Source organism: Lathamus discolor, chromosome 9 (assembly GCF_037157495.1).
Source record: "Lathamus discolor isolate bLatDis1 chromosome 9, bLatDis1.hap1, whole genome shotgun sequence".
In the NCBI taxonomy this organism is placed as follows: domain Eukaryota; kingdom Metazoa; phylum Chordata; class Aves; order Psittaciformes; family Psittacidae; genus Lathamus; species Lathamus discolor.
In genome coordinates, this window is record NC_088892.1 from 4,131,610 (window position 1) to 4,146,447 (window position 14,838).

At 52.8% G+C, this 14,838-nt stretch overlaps 1 protein-coding gene across 4 annotated transcripts; it reads left to right on the top strand.

Moving 5' to 3' along the window:
- The first annotated feature begins 819 nt into the window (after positions 1–819).
- Positions 820–14,151, top strand: LOC136019291 (protein Wnt-11b-like). Of its 4 annotated transcripts, XM_065689330.1 has the most exons (8): positions 820–964; positions 3,755–3,870; positions 8,021–8,286; positions 8,418–8,671; positions 8,793–9,028; positions 9,433–9,710; positions 10,313–10,605; positions 11,371–14,151. In XM_065689330.1, exons 4-8 carry the CDS (start codon positions 8,601–8,603, stop codon positions 11,543–11,545), a joined length of 1,053 nt encoding a protein of 350 aa, XP_065545402.1. In that variant the 5' UTR covers positions 820–964; positions 3,755–3,870; positions 8,021–8,286; positions 8,418–8,600; the 3' UTR covers positions 11,546–14,151. The 4 variants fall into 4 exon arrangements, with proteins under 4 accessions (XP_065545402.1, XP_065545403.1, XP_065545401.1 ...); XM_065689331.1 differs by lacking the exons at positions 820–964; positions 3,755–3,870 and adding an exon at positions 7,339–7,961 and having other exon boundaries at positions 8,203–8,286; XM_065689329.1 differs by lacking the exons at positions 820–964; positions 3,755–3,870 and adding an exon at positions 7,339–7,707 and having other exon boundaries at positions 7,802–8,286.
- Positions 14,152–14,838: the final 687 nt, after the last annotated feature.

The following is a 14,838-nucleotide window of genomic DNA, read 5'->3' on the forward strand; positions in this document are numbered from 1 at the left end:
GGCTGAGCCACCGCTGCTTTCCATTATCACTCACTGCCACAGCCTCTGCTACGTGACTCAACAAAACTCCCCTGGCAGCTATTTCTAGCCCAGTTAGTGAGGTCGGGCATGTTATTCATGACACTTTCTTCCTCTCTGGTGGGGTTCTGGCCAGGCTGGGACCTGCCACCAGCCCTCCAGCACCACAGGCCTTCAGCCAAAGGAGACTGGCAGGGGCCAGATGGGGAAGGCAGCTCCCAGCATCTTCCGTGCCGTACAAAGTCCTGTATTGCCTTCTGCAGCACCGCTTGCCTGGGCTGTCCCAGGCTGCTGTGGGGGGGTGCAGATGTGGACAGATGTTCTGCAGCTGGGTCTCCCAGCCCTGCTGCCCGGGGGCGCTGGAGATAGGGCATGCTGCCTGCCATTGGACACTGTCAGCGCTGCCAGCAGCACACGAAGCATCACCATCTGTCTCGTACAGCTTGAACCCACAAGCAGACCCATGGTCCCTGGTTCCAGCTGTGGGGCACTGGATGGCCATAGTGAAGCTGGAAGGCAACATCATGTGTAAGTGGCTCTGGAGAAGATCAGCTGGCAGGAGCAAGCCCTTGCAGGTCCCCACCACCCCCAGGCTGCTTCTCAGTATCCATCCCGTGGTGAGGTCACTGACTCCACCACTACATCAGAAAGAGGAAAGAGGATGGTTCCACTAAAGGAAAGCAATCCTTTGCTGCAGGGCAAAGGTACCAGGGGTGACCCACACCAGCATCCCCCACCTCCAGAGGGGTTGGGATGCTCCCAGGCACCTTTCTGAAGCAGGGATCTCATCCACAACCTCTGGGACGTGGCAGGAGCTGGCCAGGGAGCACACCCTGCCTCCTCGGAGAGACGTCGGTGCCACATGACAGCGTGCCACCGCCACCTGCGTCACCATGACCCGGCGCTGTCTCGGCTTCCCAGGCAAAAGGATGTGGCTCCTCATGAGGTAGGTGATCATGGGGTGGGGGAGCACTGAGCTCACCAGGGGCTTGAGGGAACACAGGGCACTCTGATGGCAGGGGAACCCCTGGAAGGACCTTATGCAGAAGGAAGCTACAAGCTGTCGCAAGCTGGGATGGTACGTGGGGAGGGATCCCTGTGTGCTTATGTGGGTAACAAACCATTTATGGGGGGTTTCATTGGCCCCTGTCCAAGACCCCGTAATGGGGGACATGAAACTTTGGCCATCCAGGACAACTATTTGATGTTCCTTCAATAACCAGCTTAGTCACAGGAGCAAGCTCTATGTGCAGGGGCAGGAGGTCTCCTTGCCCTGCTGTGAGCTCCCCCTTGAGCATTCCCCTCTTGGCTGTGTCCCCAGGGCAGCCAGCACCAGTCAGGCAGTTTGGGGGTGAAGTTTTCCAGCACTCCCCCCTGCTCCTCGCCTACTCCCCTTGCTTTTCCCTCTGCTCAGCACCCGCAGATGAAGCTCCATCAGCACGGCTGCACTTTCTCCCCATGGTGGCTTGGGCAGGCTGAGGAAGGGAAGCCTTTACCTAGGCTGGGAATCCCCTCCTGCCCTCCTGCTTCCCCAACAGAGGGAAGGGGAAGGGGTATTTTTAGCACTTACCCTACAGTTGTTTCAAGGATTGAGCTAAGAAGAGGAACTGACACCAAATGAAGCATTACTTTGGCTTTAAAAGGAAGGCTTTTTTTTTTTTTTTTTCTTTCCTACTACTCAGTCATTGCAAAACTTTTCTGTGAAGGAGGATTGGTAAAAATCACCTTTCATAGGAGGCAGCTTGAGGATGTCAGAAGTCACAGGACACTGTTCCCTACTTGTGCCCTTACCCAGCTCCCACAATGACCTCACATTCCAAAGGAAGGGGATGGTTCTGAGCCCCTTTGCCCCAGTGCTGATCATGGCTCCAGCACCTGCAAAGCTATGAAATGCCTCCAGGCTGTCCTAGTGTGCTTTGTCTCCACATTCCTGCTCTCCAGCAGCTTTTCCTGTTACTCACGGCTTCTCCCAAACCCCTCAGAACCCAGATGCTCTTGCATTTCCAGCTGCCTTCCAACCCCACTGTGTACTGGCTGTGGCAACCCATTTGATATCCTCCAGGTCCCAGAGTAAGATGCCATCCACACCTGGAGGAGTGCTTAATAGGGAAAAAAAGTGTCTTGCTGCAAAGTGAGACTTGCCAGCAGCAACACCCGCAGGAGCATGGTGAAACCAGGTTCTCCAGGGACCAGGATGGAAGATGGTGGCCCTTAAAAGCAAAACCACTGGCCAGAAGGTGGCAATATCCCCTCTCCTTTCTAACCCTGACACCGCAGAGCAGAGAAGAGGTCAGCCCCTTGTGCAGGGGACGGGTCCGTATTGGTTTGGAAGCTCTAAGACCACTCAGACCTGCGTTTGAACAGCTTGGGCAATGGTAGGACAATGCTCCATGTCCTGTACAGGTGTCAGACATCCCTAATGTCCATCTGCCAATGCCTAGCCAGTACCAACCAGAGAGGGTGCTGATGCTGTGAGTGCCACAGCACGTACAGCCAGCAGGGAGGGAGGGTGTTCCACATCGGGATGCAAAGTCTTGTCCTAGGGACAAACAGCCCCAGGAACCAGCATCTGCTGGGGCCACCCCGCTGGAAAGCATCTTTGCCTGTACAGCAACCCTAGACCTTCCTCCCCACCGCCTGCACACGGGTGGGTTTGCACTCTGCCCACCTTTTAGCATCTCTCAGGAGAGATTAGGGGCCTGCTGACCCTCTTGTCTGAAATCCTCTGGTGTATGGTTTAGTTGTGCTGATGGTCACTTCTTGGGCTGTGTGGGGGCTGCTTCACGCAGCTGATGAGATAACATTAGAAATCCTCCCAGAAGGATTAGCATCTCCTGCATTCCCACTGAGCCCTCCTCATCCCTCAGCACACATGTGGCAGTGGGACACTCTGGAGCAACAACCAGCAAAGCAGCCCTTCCCAGCAGGGTGGATGCAGGATACCTGCTGCAGAGGATTCCAGGGCAAAATGACTACCTGCGAGGGACTGGGAGTCCCTGTGTCCCTCCTGCTGGGCTCTGAAGAAGGAATGTCTGTTTAGACATGCCCAGCACTCAGTTACCTTTGCTTTGCGGGCCACGGCCCTCCCTCTGCCTGCTGAGCACATGATGCCCAAGAAAGCACCCAGGCACCTCCCAGCACTGACAAAATCAGTTTTTCCTGGTCAGAAAATTCCTAATCCCCCAGAAGCTGTTCAGATTTCCCCGCAATGTCCCCCTCAGGGCCTGAAGCATTTCCCCATTCCCCAAGGGTGAAAAAGGAACTTACAGAGAATATGATTTCATAACAGCAAAATCCTTGGGTTTAGAGTGAAAGGAGCACTTGGGCTTAGTGCGAGGAGAAGTGTGGGCACCGTATCTGTTTTCATGTCAAGGTAAGAGAAGAAGGTGAGATTTCGAACAAATACCAGGGGCTTCCAGCGCACAGTGAGTACCAGCAGGGCCAAACTGGCTCGAGAAAGGTGAAAGCTGAACTGTATCGCTGTGGTGAGACCAGTCTGACTTCAGTTTCTCACCTCATGGCAAAGAACATCAGCTTTACCTATGGAGTCTTGCAGCAATGAGCCGTCAGTCATACGCCAGGGCCCCAAGGTGCTGTCACCTTGTCCCATACAGCACCAACATCAGGCCCCAGCAGCAGGTGCTGCTTTATCAGGGTTTTCTACCTCCACCTTTGGGGTCCTGTGATGTGTATAAGCAAAATCCAGGGACTTAACAGGGACTTTCTCTCATTGCAGTGCCCCGGGAAGAAGCAGACCAGATTCAGAGATCAGGTTCATCTCTGCCACATGACACCTTGGACTGGAGCCAGAGAGAGTTTGATCTTACATAGGACAGCAGTACCAAGCCTCAGGTACCACTGGAGCAAAACAAACATCAGCTTGCGTGAACAGCAGGAATGGTTGGAGGAGACTTTGGGCTGAGGAGGGAGCAGCTGAGCTGGGCTTTCAGAAAACTGAGCAAATTGTCTCCTGTTCTCCAGGGCTGCTTGGTTCTGGCCCTTGGAGCATGCACTGGGGCTGTCTCAAAGCTCAGGGCTGCTGTGTGCACTGGGTCTTTCCAGCAGAACATGTATGTGAGCTGGGAAGTGGTGAGACCCTTCCCTGTCAGTTCTGCCCGGCTCTTTCCATATGGCACAATGCAGCTCCAACCCCTCGCACGCACTTGTGGCTCAGGCTGATTTGTGGATTTTATCACAGGTACTTTGAGGCCAAGTGCAGTTCTCTGAGAGTTGTTTCATGGGCATCACCTATTGGTGACATAAAAGAAAAGGAAATTGCATTCTGGAAACAGTCAGGGTGCTTGAATTGTGTCTGGGACTGTAAGGAAGTCTAGAGAGTGAAAGATGCTCTAGTGGCTCCCCAGGATGGATGCCCTGTGGATGGATGGATGGAGTCTGCCTGTGCTCCACCTCCTGCAGGCTGTGAGTTCCACATCCCACAGCTGGGGATCACAAGCTGCACTAGCTAGTGTCTGAGTTGCCCTTACATCTTCCTCCACAGGGCAATAATCAGGTCTGGAGAAGGCAGGAGTAGGGCAGGACCTGCCCTGGTGTCCCACAGGGGCTGGAGGAGTCTGCTGTACCTGATGCTTGGTCGGCAGTGGTTCGGAGCAGCATGTGCTACAGGATAGGGCATGTTCATTGCTACCTTGGCCCCTAAAAGTAGGCAGACTGTTATTATTTTAATCAGTTTAGTCCTCATTGTGGAGACAAATGAAAACACAAGATTTGGTGTTCAGGGAATATAGATTTGCATTACGCCTTGATCTCTCCAGCAGGGACTTTGCTTTCTGCTGCAAGGAGAGCATTTCCCACCCTGAAATACTCAGGGATAATCTTCTACGCATTGGTTGCAGTGAAAAAGGCCCCTCTTGCCCTAAACCAGAGAGTCCCAGCAAACAGCGCCAACATTCCACCGGTGGCAGTGCAGCCCGTGAGGTACCTCCATCCCTGGAAAGATGATGGAACAACTTATTCTTGACTCCATCACTAGGCATATCAAGGATGAGGGGGTCATGAAGAACAGCCAACATGGTTTTATGAGGGGGAAGTCATGTATGACCAACCTTATAGCCTTCTATGAGGAAGTGACTAGGTGGAGGGATGATGGTAGAGCGGTAGATGTAGTTTTTCTTGATTTCAGTAAGGCATTTGATACTGTCTCCCACAGCATCCTCATAGATAAGCTAAGGAAGTGTGGGCTTGACGATCAAGTAGTGAGGTGGATCGAGAACTGGTTGAAAGGAAGAAGGCAGAGAGTTGTGGTCAATGGCGCAGAATCTAGCTGGAGGTCTGTGACTAGTGGAGTTCCTCAGGGGTCGGTGCTGGGACCGGCACTGTTTAATATTTTCATCAATGACCTGGATGAGGGAACTGAGTGCACCCTCAGCAAGTTTGCTGATGACACAAAACTGGGAGGAGTGGCTGACACACCAGAGGACTGTGCTGCCCTTCAGCGAGACCTGGACAGGCTGGAGAGTTGGGCGGGGAGAAACTTGATGAAATTTAACAAGGGCAAGTGTAGAGTCTTGCATCTGGGGAAGAACAACCCCATGTACCAGTACAGGTTGGGGGGTGACCTGCTGGAAAGTAGTGAAGGGGAAAGGGACCTGGGGGTCCTGGTGGATAGGAGGATGACCATGAGCCAGCAATGTGCTCTTGTGGCCAAGAAGGCAAATGGCATCTTAGGGTGCATTAGAAAGGGAGTGGTTAGTAGGTCAAGAGAGGTTCTCCTCCCCCTCTACTCAGCCTTGGTGAGGCCGCATCTGGAATATTGCGTCCAGTTCTGGGCCCCTCTGTTCAAGAAGGACAGGGAATTGCTTGAAGGAGTCCAGCGCAGAGCCACAAAGATGATTAAGGGAGTGGAACATCTCCCTTATGAGGAGAGGCTGAGGGAGCTGGGTCTCTTTAGCTTGGAGGAGACTGAGGGGTGACCTCATCAATGTTTACAAATATGTAAAGGGTAGGTGTCAGGATGATGGAGCTAGGCTTTTTTCAGTGATATCCAGTGATAGGACAAGGGGCAATGGGTGTAAACTGGAGCATAGGAAGTTCCACATTAACATCAGGAAGAACTTCTTTACTGTAAGAGTGACAGAGCACTGGAACAGGTTGCCCAGGGGGGTTGTGGAGTCTCCTACACTGGAGATATTCAAGGCCCGCCTGGACAAGTTCCTGTGTGATGTACTGTAGGTTACCCTGCTCTTGCAGGGGGGTTGGACTAGATGATCTTTTTAGGTCCCTTCCAACCCTTGGGATTCTGTGATTCTGTGATTCTGTGTCCAGAGCCAGGCAGGCTCCTGCTCAGAGCACTCTGAAACAGAGATCCATGGACGGTGGCTGTTGGCCTCCACACGCCCTCTGCGGAGGCATCCCAGCTGTGTGCCCTGATGAGCAGGTCAGCAAATTTGCTTTTATCCTGTGTCTTTCTTACTCTTGATGAAAAATCATTCCTCAGCTTGCCATGACTTTAGACCCTTTGGTGTCAGTCCACAGGCATTAGGGAGAGGGAGGTTAATGAGATCAGAGCCAGGCAATTCCAGGGACACATCTCTTTCTTTTCTCCCTGTCCTTTAATTAAGCCCCTTGTAACTCTGCTTGGGATTTGGGAGTGACCTCATTGCTTTCCTAGCAGGACCCTTCCTCATGGGCCATTGCTCCAGCACAATGCACCTTGGCCTTTTCATCCCAACGGAGTAGTTCGGGAAGGTCAACAATTCAAACTGCATGTCCTAGTTTTAGTGCACATGACAGCAAGTCAAAAGGAGGTCATGAGGGGATGCTAACGAACCACCCAGTTATGTCCTGGAAAGGGAAAGCACCTTCTAGTGAGAGGGGAAGTCACACAGTGAGGGAGAAAGTGAAAGCCCTAAGTAGAGGTCTTCAACCTACAACTGCTTCCAAAAGAAGATAGTGTCAGCTGCATTTGTCTCTCAAATGACACCTTCCACTGCGGGAGAGCATCAGCCTAACTGGTTCCTGAAGGGCTTCACAGCAGCGAGGTTGTACTTTTGGTTTTCTTCTTACAGAATGGAAAGATTCAGTAAAATACACCTCGTGACAAGCATGTGCAAGCCATGGGAATACTACACCAGGCCAGCTCCTGTCCAAGCAGGCACCAGAGGCATCACCTCTGCCAGCTGTAAGAGGGTCCCTGCAATGAAACAGGCTTTTCTGTAGCTGATACCCATGCCCAGTGCTGGCTGATGGACGCGCACACATCAGTTTGCTCACAGCACCAGGCAAACTCCCCTTTTGGGCTGTCTGTAAGATAGCCAGTGGACTTGAACTCATTTTCTTGGCCTGGAGAGGCAAACTGCTGTGGAAGTTGGTTATGCTGTTTTCAGGAACCTGGAATTAGCAGTAAACATCAGCGCTTAGTGCTGACCTGCAAAGCGCAGTAACAGAGTCAAAGCCAAGTCCTTTCTTTAGCTGTCCCTCCTGCCCCCATGCACTTTGGGGTGCTGGAGGCAACAGAAAGCCTAATGCCAACTATAGAGCGGGGTGGGAAGTGCTGACAAGCTAAAGACAGCCCCATGCTGAGTTAGATCCTGCTCATACCAGATGTTTTCTAATGGGTGTGTTGTGTTTAGGGCCGTTTCTCAAGTTTGAGCGGCAGGGATGTGGACTGGACTGTGGTGGAGGGAGCCCTGGCCCTGCAGCCCAGCACCTTCCTGCAGCAGGAGAGAGGTTACTTTAACACAATCACTCTAAAATGTGCTTGTGTGCTGTGTGCTGAGAGCCCTTCCACATGTCTCTTTCTGCTCACCCTCTTCCTCTGCAGTTATGAAAACCCAGCAGCTGCGGATGCCCTGACTGTGCACGGCTCAGCAAGATGGTTTTTGTGCAAGAAAAGGGGCTGAAGCTGTGAAGTTGGTGTCTAGGGGCAGGATTTCCCCACATTCAGTCCCAGCACGGCCTTCGGCTGGGTCTGCTCCAGACTGGTGAGAAGCGTCCACACCCTTGACTGACATGTGTACATCTGGAGTCTTGGTTATTGCAGAACCCTGGCTGTCCTTGGGCTCCGGAGACAGAGGAGGCAGACAGCTGAGACTTTCACTCTTTCTGGGTCAAGGAAATGTATTTTTTAAAGCTTCTTGCAGAGAAAATAAGCAGAAATTACAATCAGCCTGTGCCAAACCCTTCTGTCCCTTACTAATGTTCTCCCTTTGTGATTCCTGCCAGCCTGTTACATAGATGAGCTGTTACATGCTGAGCAGATACGTGTGTTTGCTTTGTGACCCAGTGGCTCTCCTGAAGATGCCAAAGGTGAGAATATGGGGGCCTGTTGTGTGCAGCATCTCTAGCCTGGGGGGTGGAGGGCACAGAGGGATATGCAGCACCTGAGCACTTGGTAGTGCTTAGCTCTAGCTCCCCATCACCTCCGCATCACTTCGCAGGCGCTGCTAGTAACAACTGAACCCCACCACCACTCCCCGGCCCCAGCCCGCTGTGAATGGGGCCGAAACCGCCTTTGTTCTCCTCCCCGGGGGGCAGGACCGCGCAGCCCGCGGCTATAAAAGAGGGCGGCGGCTCCAGCCCTGGTCCCAGCCCCGGCCCCGGTCCCGGCCCCGGTCCCGGCTATGGGCCGCCGTGCCACCGCCGCCGCCGCGCTGCTCTGCCAGCTGGGGCTCTCCGCGGCCATCCAGTGGCTGTGAGTAGTAACCCCAAAGGGGATACCCCCCTCCTGCTACCCTCCCCTTTGGGGCTCTCCTTCTCCAGCTGGGTGCCCCATGGTCCCCCGCACCCCACTGACACCCATCCTCTCCCCACAGCGGGCTGACTGAGAGCAGCAGCGGGGTGGCCTGGAATGAAAGCCACCACTGCAGGCTGCTCGCCGGGCTGGTGCCCGACCAGCTCCAGATGTGCCGCAGGAACCTGGAGGTCATGCCCAGCATCGTCCAGGCTGCCCGCCACACCAAGAGCAGCTGCCAGAAGACCTTTGCAGACATGAGGTGGAACTGCTCCTCCATCCAGCAAGCACCCAGCTTTGGGCCTGACCTGCTGAGAGGTAAAGGACCCTTCATCTGCTGTGTTGGTACTCCAGTTTCTGCCCCATGTAGCTGTCCAGGCAGGCAGCACTGCTGTTCAGCTGATAGATGTCAGTTTTGCCTTAGATACAAGTTTTGGAGAAAACTTACTGCCATACACTGGTGCTAATCTTGTGTAAGTTAAGTCATCTGACAGGCAGTAACTTCCATTTCAAACTAAAAGCTGCTGAAGGCTTAAAAAAAAGGGGGGGAGGGGGAAGGACAGGGGATATAATACAATATAATATGTAATATAACGGGTATCACAGATTAAAAACACTGGGACTTGGGTATATCCTGTTGCAAGAAAGAAACCAGCCTCATTTGCCTTGCGAGGAGTGTTGGCTGGGCAGGGAGGAAGGACATCTCCCCCTCTTCTTCCCAGGAACGCGGGAATCCGCCTTTGTCTACGCGCTGGCCGCTGCCACCATCACGCACTCCATCGCCCGGGCCTGTGCCTCGGGAGAGCTCCCTCTCTGCTCCTGTGGCTCCGTCCCCTCAGAGGTCCCTGGGCCAGACTTCAGATGGGGTGGCTGTGGGGACAACCTGAGCTATGGCCTCCAGCTCGGCGCCGCTTTTGCTGACAGTCCCTTAAAATCCAGCAAGCTGGGGACACAAGCGCTCAAGGCCATGAATCTGCATAACAGTGCAGTGGGTCGGCAGGTGGGTACCGTGTGTCCACCCCATTGCTGCAGCTCAGGCACCTTACAAAGCCTGGGGGGCAGAGGTGCCTAATGTAAGGCAGTAGACTCCAGCCAGGCTGTTGGGATGCTGTCCTTAGAGTCAGGAGGCAACTAATTGGTTAAAACAGTTACATGTGTTTGCAGAGACACCCCCCACTGCTACCCACCCCCCCAAACATCCCTGCACCCTCTCCACAACAAGCACAAGACATTTGTCCATTTGCTCATGGGAAGCAGAGGCCCATCCTGCTCCGCTCCAGCTGGGCTCCCCAGCCCCACAGGGAACTGCAAGGTTTCACACTTTCATGCATGCCCGTTCCATGGCTGCCCTGCACTCATGTTGGCCAGGGAAGCCACCAGCGCCTCTGCGAGCTCCAGCTGGGAGTTCCCCAAGGGTTAGGTTTTTATCATACATGGAATGAAGCAGGGCTTAGTCCTTGATTGCCCCATTATATTCATTTAAAGGTGGCAGTAAGCAGCTGAGCTTTTGAAACTTCCCATGGATGCTCCCGCAAATCAATCTGTAGGGTGGGCACCAAGAGAAAGCACAAGCAAATTAGTCTGTTTTCCTGTCCTCTGCAGGTGCTGAGTGACTCCCTGGATACCAAGTGTAAATGCCATGGTGTTTCAGGCTCCTGCTCGGTGAAGACCTGTTGGAAGGGACTGGCAAAGTTGGATGAAATAGCCTCTGACCTCAAGTCCAAGTACCTGGCAGCCATCAAGGTGACCCATCGGCTCATAGGGCCCAGGAAGCAGCTGATACCCAAGGAAATGGAGGTCAGGCCAATGGAAGAGACGGATCTGGTTTATCTCATCAACTCTCCTGACTACTGCACACCGAATCTCCACCTGGGGTCTCTGGGGACACAGGATAGGTAAGAAACTAATAATATACTCTAACTCAGCCTTTAATTTCATTAGTGTCTGTACCATCATCATGCTCTGGGAAGCTGGTGTGGATGGGCAATCCCTATTAGATGGGGACTGCTGTGAACTCTTTGCATCTCAAAGCCCCAGGGAGGGTAGGAAGGCAGATGTCATTCTTACAGAGCTATGCAGGTGTAAAGGCAAAGGGAGAGCCCTCACTGAAAGTCTGTCAGCCCACTCTTCAGGACAGGATATATCCACTGTGAGGTCAGGAAGGGAAATGCCTCCTCTCCCTGTGCACCTTTGGGTGCTGTCTGCCAGTAACCAGAACGGTTCAGCAGCCCTTGGAGTCTGTGGTGCTTCCCAAATGTCTCCCTTCTGGAGTGACTGCCAGGCAGCGTGGAGTTTTTAGAGCGATGGGGAAACCTGAAGGTTGAGCAAGGGCTGCCTCATGGCTGCGGCTTACAATCCTGTTAGACTTAGCAGTAACAGCAGTTCCTGGTCCTGGCCATTCACCCTTCCTTCTCCATGGGGAGTTCCTGCCTCCAGCATGATACACAAGTGAGTGTGCCCAATCTCAGCCACAGCTGCTCAAACACAGCCACAGCAGCACAAGCTGATATCAACCCCAGTATGCAAGCAGACCTGTGCATCTCACTGCCTCCTGGTATGGGCGAGAGAGCTCTGGGAGGAGGCCTGGGCAGATAGCTGTGGTCAGCACCCCTCCATGGGCATGCTCCCTCAGCTCCCACTTGTGCATCCTCCTTTGGCAGGCAGTGCAACAAGACCTCCATGGGCAGCGACAGTTGCAACCTTATGTGCTGTGGCCGCGGCTACAACACCTACATGGAGGAGGTGATGGAGAGATGTCACTGTAAATATCACTGGTGCTGCTACGTGGTGTGCAAGAAGTGTCGGCGGAAGGTGGAGAGATACGTCTGTAAATAACACCAGAAGGGTCGTGGCAGGTAGGAGGACTCTTGCACTGGTATCCTCTGGAGATGATACAGATGGAGACCAAACACCAATCACAAGGGATACTCTGAGCTGTGGCAAGAAGGGGGAATGCAGGAAGCCTGTGCACCAGCATTACCACGGAAGACCTCAGCCTGAGAGATGCCAGGAAGCCTAAGGCCGGAGGCCAACCTCTGCTCCACCTCTCTGAGCAAGACAAAGGGCTGCCCTCCTGCAGCTGATCAGGAGTGTCCAACCCTCCGTCTCCAGCTGGGGACAAACCATTTATCACTCCACATGCACAGGCCCTTTTCTCCAGGGGTGAATGGGGAGTCTGGACTGCCATTGTCTCTTTGCAGGAGGCTTCTGACAGTGGCCTGAAAGCCAGGAGTGATGGATGGAAAAGGGGGTAGCGAGTTGTCCACTGGGAGAAGGCTGCAGGGGAAGAAAGCTGTTTTGGGTGAGGGGGTCATGGGCAACTCCTATGGGGGTAGGTTTCCATTTTGGGCTCACCCAATACTACTGACTGTTCCTCCTCAGGAGCAAACACTGGTCCAGTGCCCTTTGCAGCATCTGAAATGAAGACCAGGCTTGACACACACAGGACCAGTTGTTGCTTCAGGAAACAGGAAACAGACCTCATTGATCCTCCCCATGACCTGCATTGAGATTACTGCTGCTCTCAGTGCTAACTGAAGATAGCAGACACATCTAGGGACAGGAGTGGTCCTGGGGACTGCTGAAGCAGGGCAGCATGGCAAAACTGCGCCCAGCAGCCTTGTAGTAACAAGGCTTGTGCCCTCTGAGCTTCTGTTGGAGGTGGAAGCCTACTCAGTGTGTGGCATGCTCATGGCTTGTCCATCCTGCCCTTTTGTTTAGACCGCTAAGGTCTTCAGCCCACTCCTTCCACCCCCTTAATACCAGGCGTGCTGGCACTCTGGCCTGGAGAGAGGATGCAACTGGTGAAATAAGAATGAACCTTTTGTCTCTATACTTAATGTAAGTGGGATTCTGGTGTGTGTTTTATAAATAAATATCTTATCCCTCTATGGCATGTTACCTAGGATGACCTCCTTTCTCTATCTCCTTCTCAGCTGGCCACAGAGAAAGCAAGGCTGTAAGGACAGCATAAAGCCCTGTGTCCATGCCCTTACACTGCAGCAGGGGACCGATTCAGTTTTAACCCCTTCTGCTGCTCCTTGGCCCAGGTTTTCCTCTACTTACAGGTATCGCTCAGCCTCAGCTATTGTACCTATATGGAAAACTTGCTGGAAGGTTTCTGTCTCCCACTTCCTCAGGTTTCCTCAGGCAGCAAGGAATACAGCTTCTTGGGTTTCAGTACTGGTGGCTGGAAACTGAGGCAGTCCAGGATTGTTTTAAGATCCTTGTGAATGTGGGCTGGACTAGCCAAGCGTACATGTGGGAACAGCAAGGACTTGGGAACCAGGGATGGCGGCTCTGACAGCCCCCATTTCCCCTAGCATGGAAAGTGGCCAAGCACTTGCATGGGATAAGAGATTCCTGTTCAGGCAGTCTTTGGAGAGAAAGGATGAGTCTAAACACACAGGTGCTGAGGAGAATCCACAGCACAAGGACAGGTAAATGAAATGGAAATCCAAGAGCAACTTCCTTCAGCTCACACCATGACCTTAAGAGTCTGGCAGCTTTGGTTTGCTTGCATGCGCCTTGGCTTGTTTGTGGTTTGCACTGAATGGGGTTGGCCGCGTTCAGCCCCAAGTCCAGCTGTAGGATTACTCATTTCCATATTCATTCAATCATTTTTAATAGCCTCTGCTGGGTCACGGAATCAATTCATGAGCTTTTATTGCAAACCTCCATTTCATTGTCCCCTCCACTTAATGTGCTCCAGGTTTCTGGATTAACAGTGAATAAGAGTCAAGAGTCAAAGGTGGCTTGAGACAAGCCTGGGAGGTGGAAGCTGAAATGCTCAGAGGTGAAGCCTATGAACCAAGTGAGTTAACCATCATTATCAGTTGTTAATGTGCCGTTGACTTGAGCTGGCTGCTGACGTCTAGCCTTTCCAAAGTGACAGTAAAGCCACAGCTGCAAGGCTTCCACCACAGCTGCCCAAGGCCAAAAAGCTATCTTGAGTTTTTTCTTTTAACATGCAATCAGGGGTTCATCTCCGGCATTCCTCGGAAAAGAGAATCTTCAGCTGCCAGGCTGCAAAATAGCTGCAGTTCCTGTGTCCAGGAGAGGTGATGCAGGTACTTAATGAGGAGGATTGCTTAAACGCCTTCCCTATAGCCACCTCATTATGCATCCTAGATCAGAGGGAAGTGAAACCCGGAGGGGCTGTGAACTCCACAGAGCATTGCAAAACTAGCTGGTGAGAAAAAAAAAAACAGGGGAGGGATCTTGTGGAGTGAGAGATTCAGCCAGGAGGGTGGGAAATGTGATTTGCATTTGGTAACTACAAACACACATAGCCTGGGGTAGAGGAGAGGAGGCACAATAGCTAGGAATGCCCTGGGGAGATGTCATGATCCTCTCCTAGAGAGGTCCCATTTGAGTTTCTGCCTGGGAAAAAGCAGGGTCAAGTGCTGAATATGCAGGGTCCTCTCCTCCTCTTGATTCTTGCATCTCCACTGCAAGCCCAACACGGAAGAGCTGGGAGAGGACTGGAGAGGTCAATCAGCAGCAAGGACCTTTGGCTCCATTTGTGTTCTGTGGGAAATCGGAAGGCACTGTGATTAGTTGGAGGATGCAAAGGGTCGGCTGGCAGGAAGGACGATGGTGGTGAGGTGACAGTTACGTGACAATGCTCTGCGTGGGAGGTGTTGTAATCTGGGCCCGCACCTGGATTTGGCAGGACTGTGAGATATGCTGGGTTTGGAGAGCCTCCCAGGGACCCAGAGGCAGGGCAAGGAGTTGGCATTACACCATGCATCTAGGGGGGACAAACCCCACGTTTGGCCCCAGGAGTTTAGGGGATCCATCTGACTGGATGCATTTTCTCTCTCTAACCCTCCTTGGACAGAAAAGCCAGCAGGAAGGTGCCGGGGGAGCATGGAGTCCTTCCCTCAGGCTGGGCTAGCACAAGCACCCTCTGAGGTAGAAAGATGGGAAAACCTCGTCCCTTATATCACTCATCCAGCACCAGTCAGTGCAACACTATGCCAGAGAAACTGGTGCAAGAAGTCTTTTCTCTAACCTTCTGAACCTTTACTTTCACCCCAAAACATCTCCAGTTCTGGCAGATAGCCCTTCAGGACACAGAAAAACCTAGGGAAGGACAGTAGCAGTATCCCTGAAACTGAGCATCT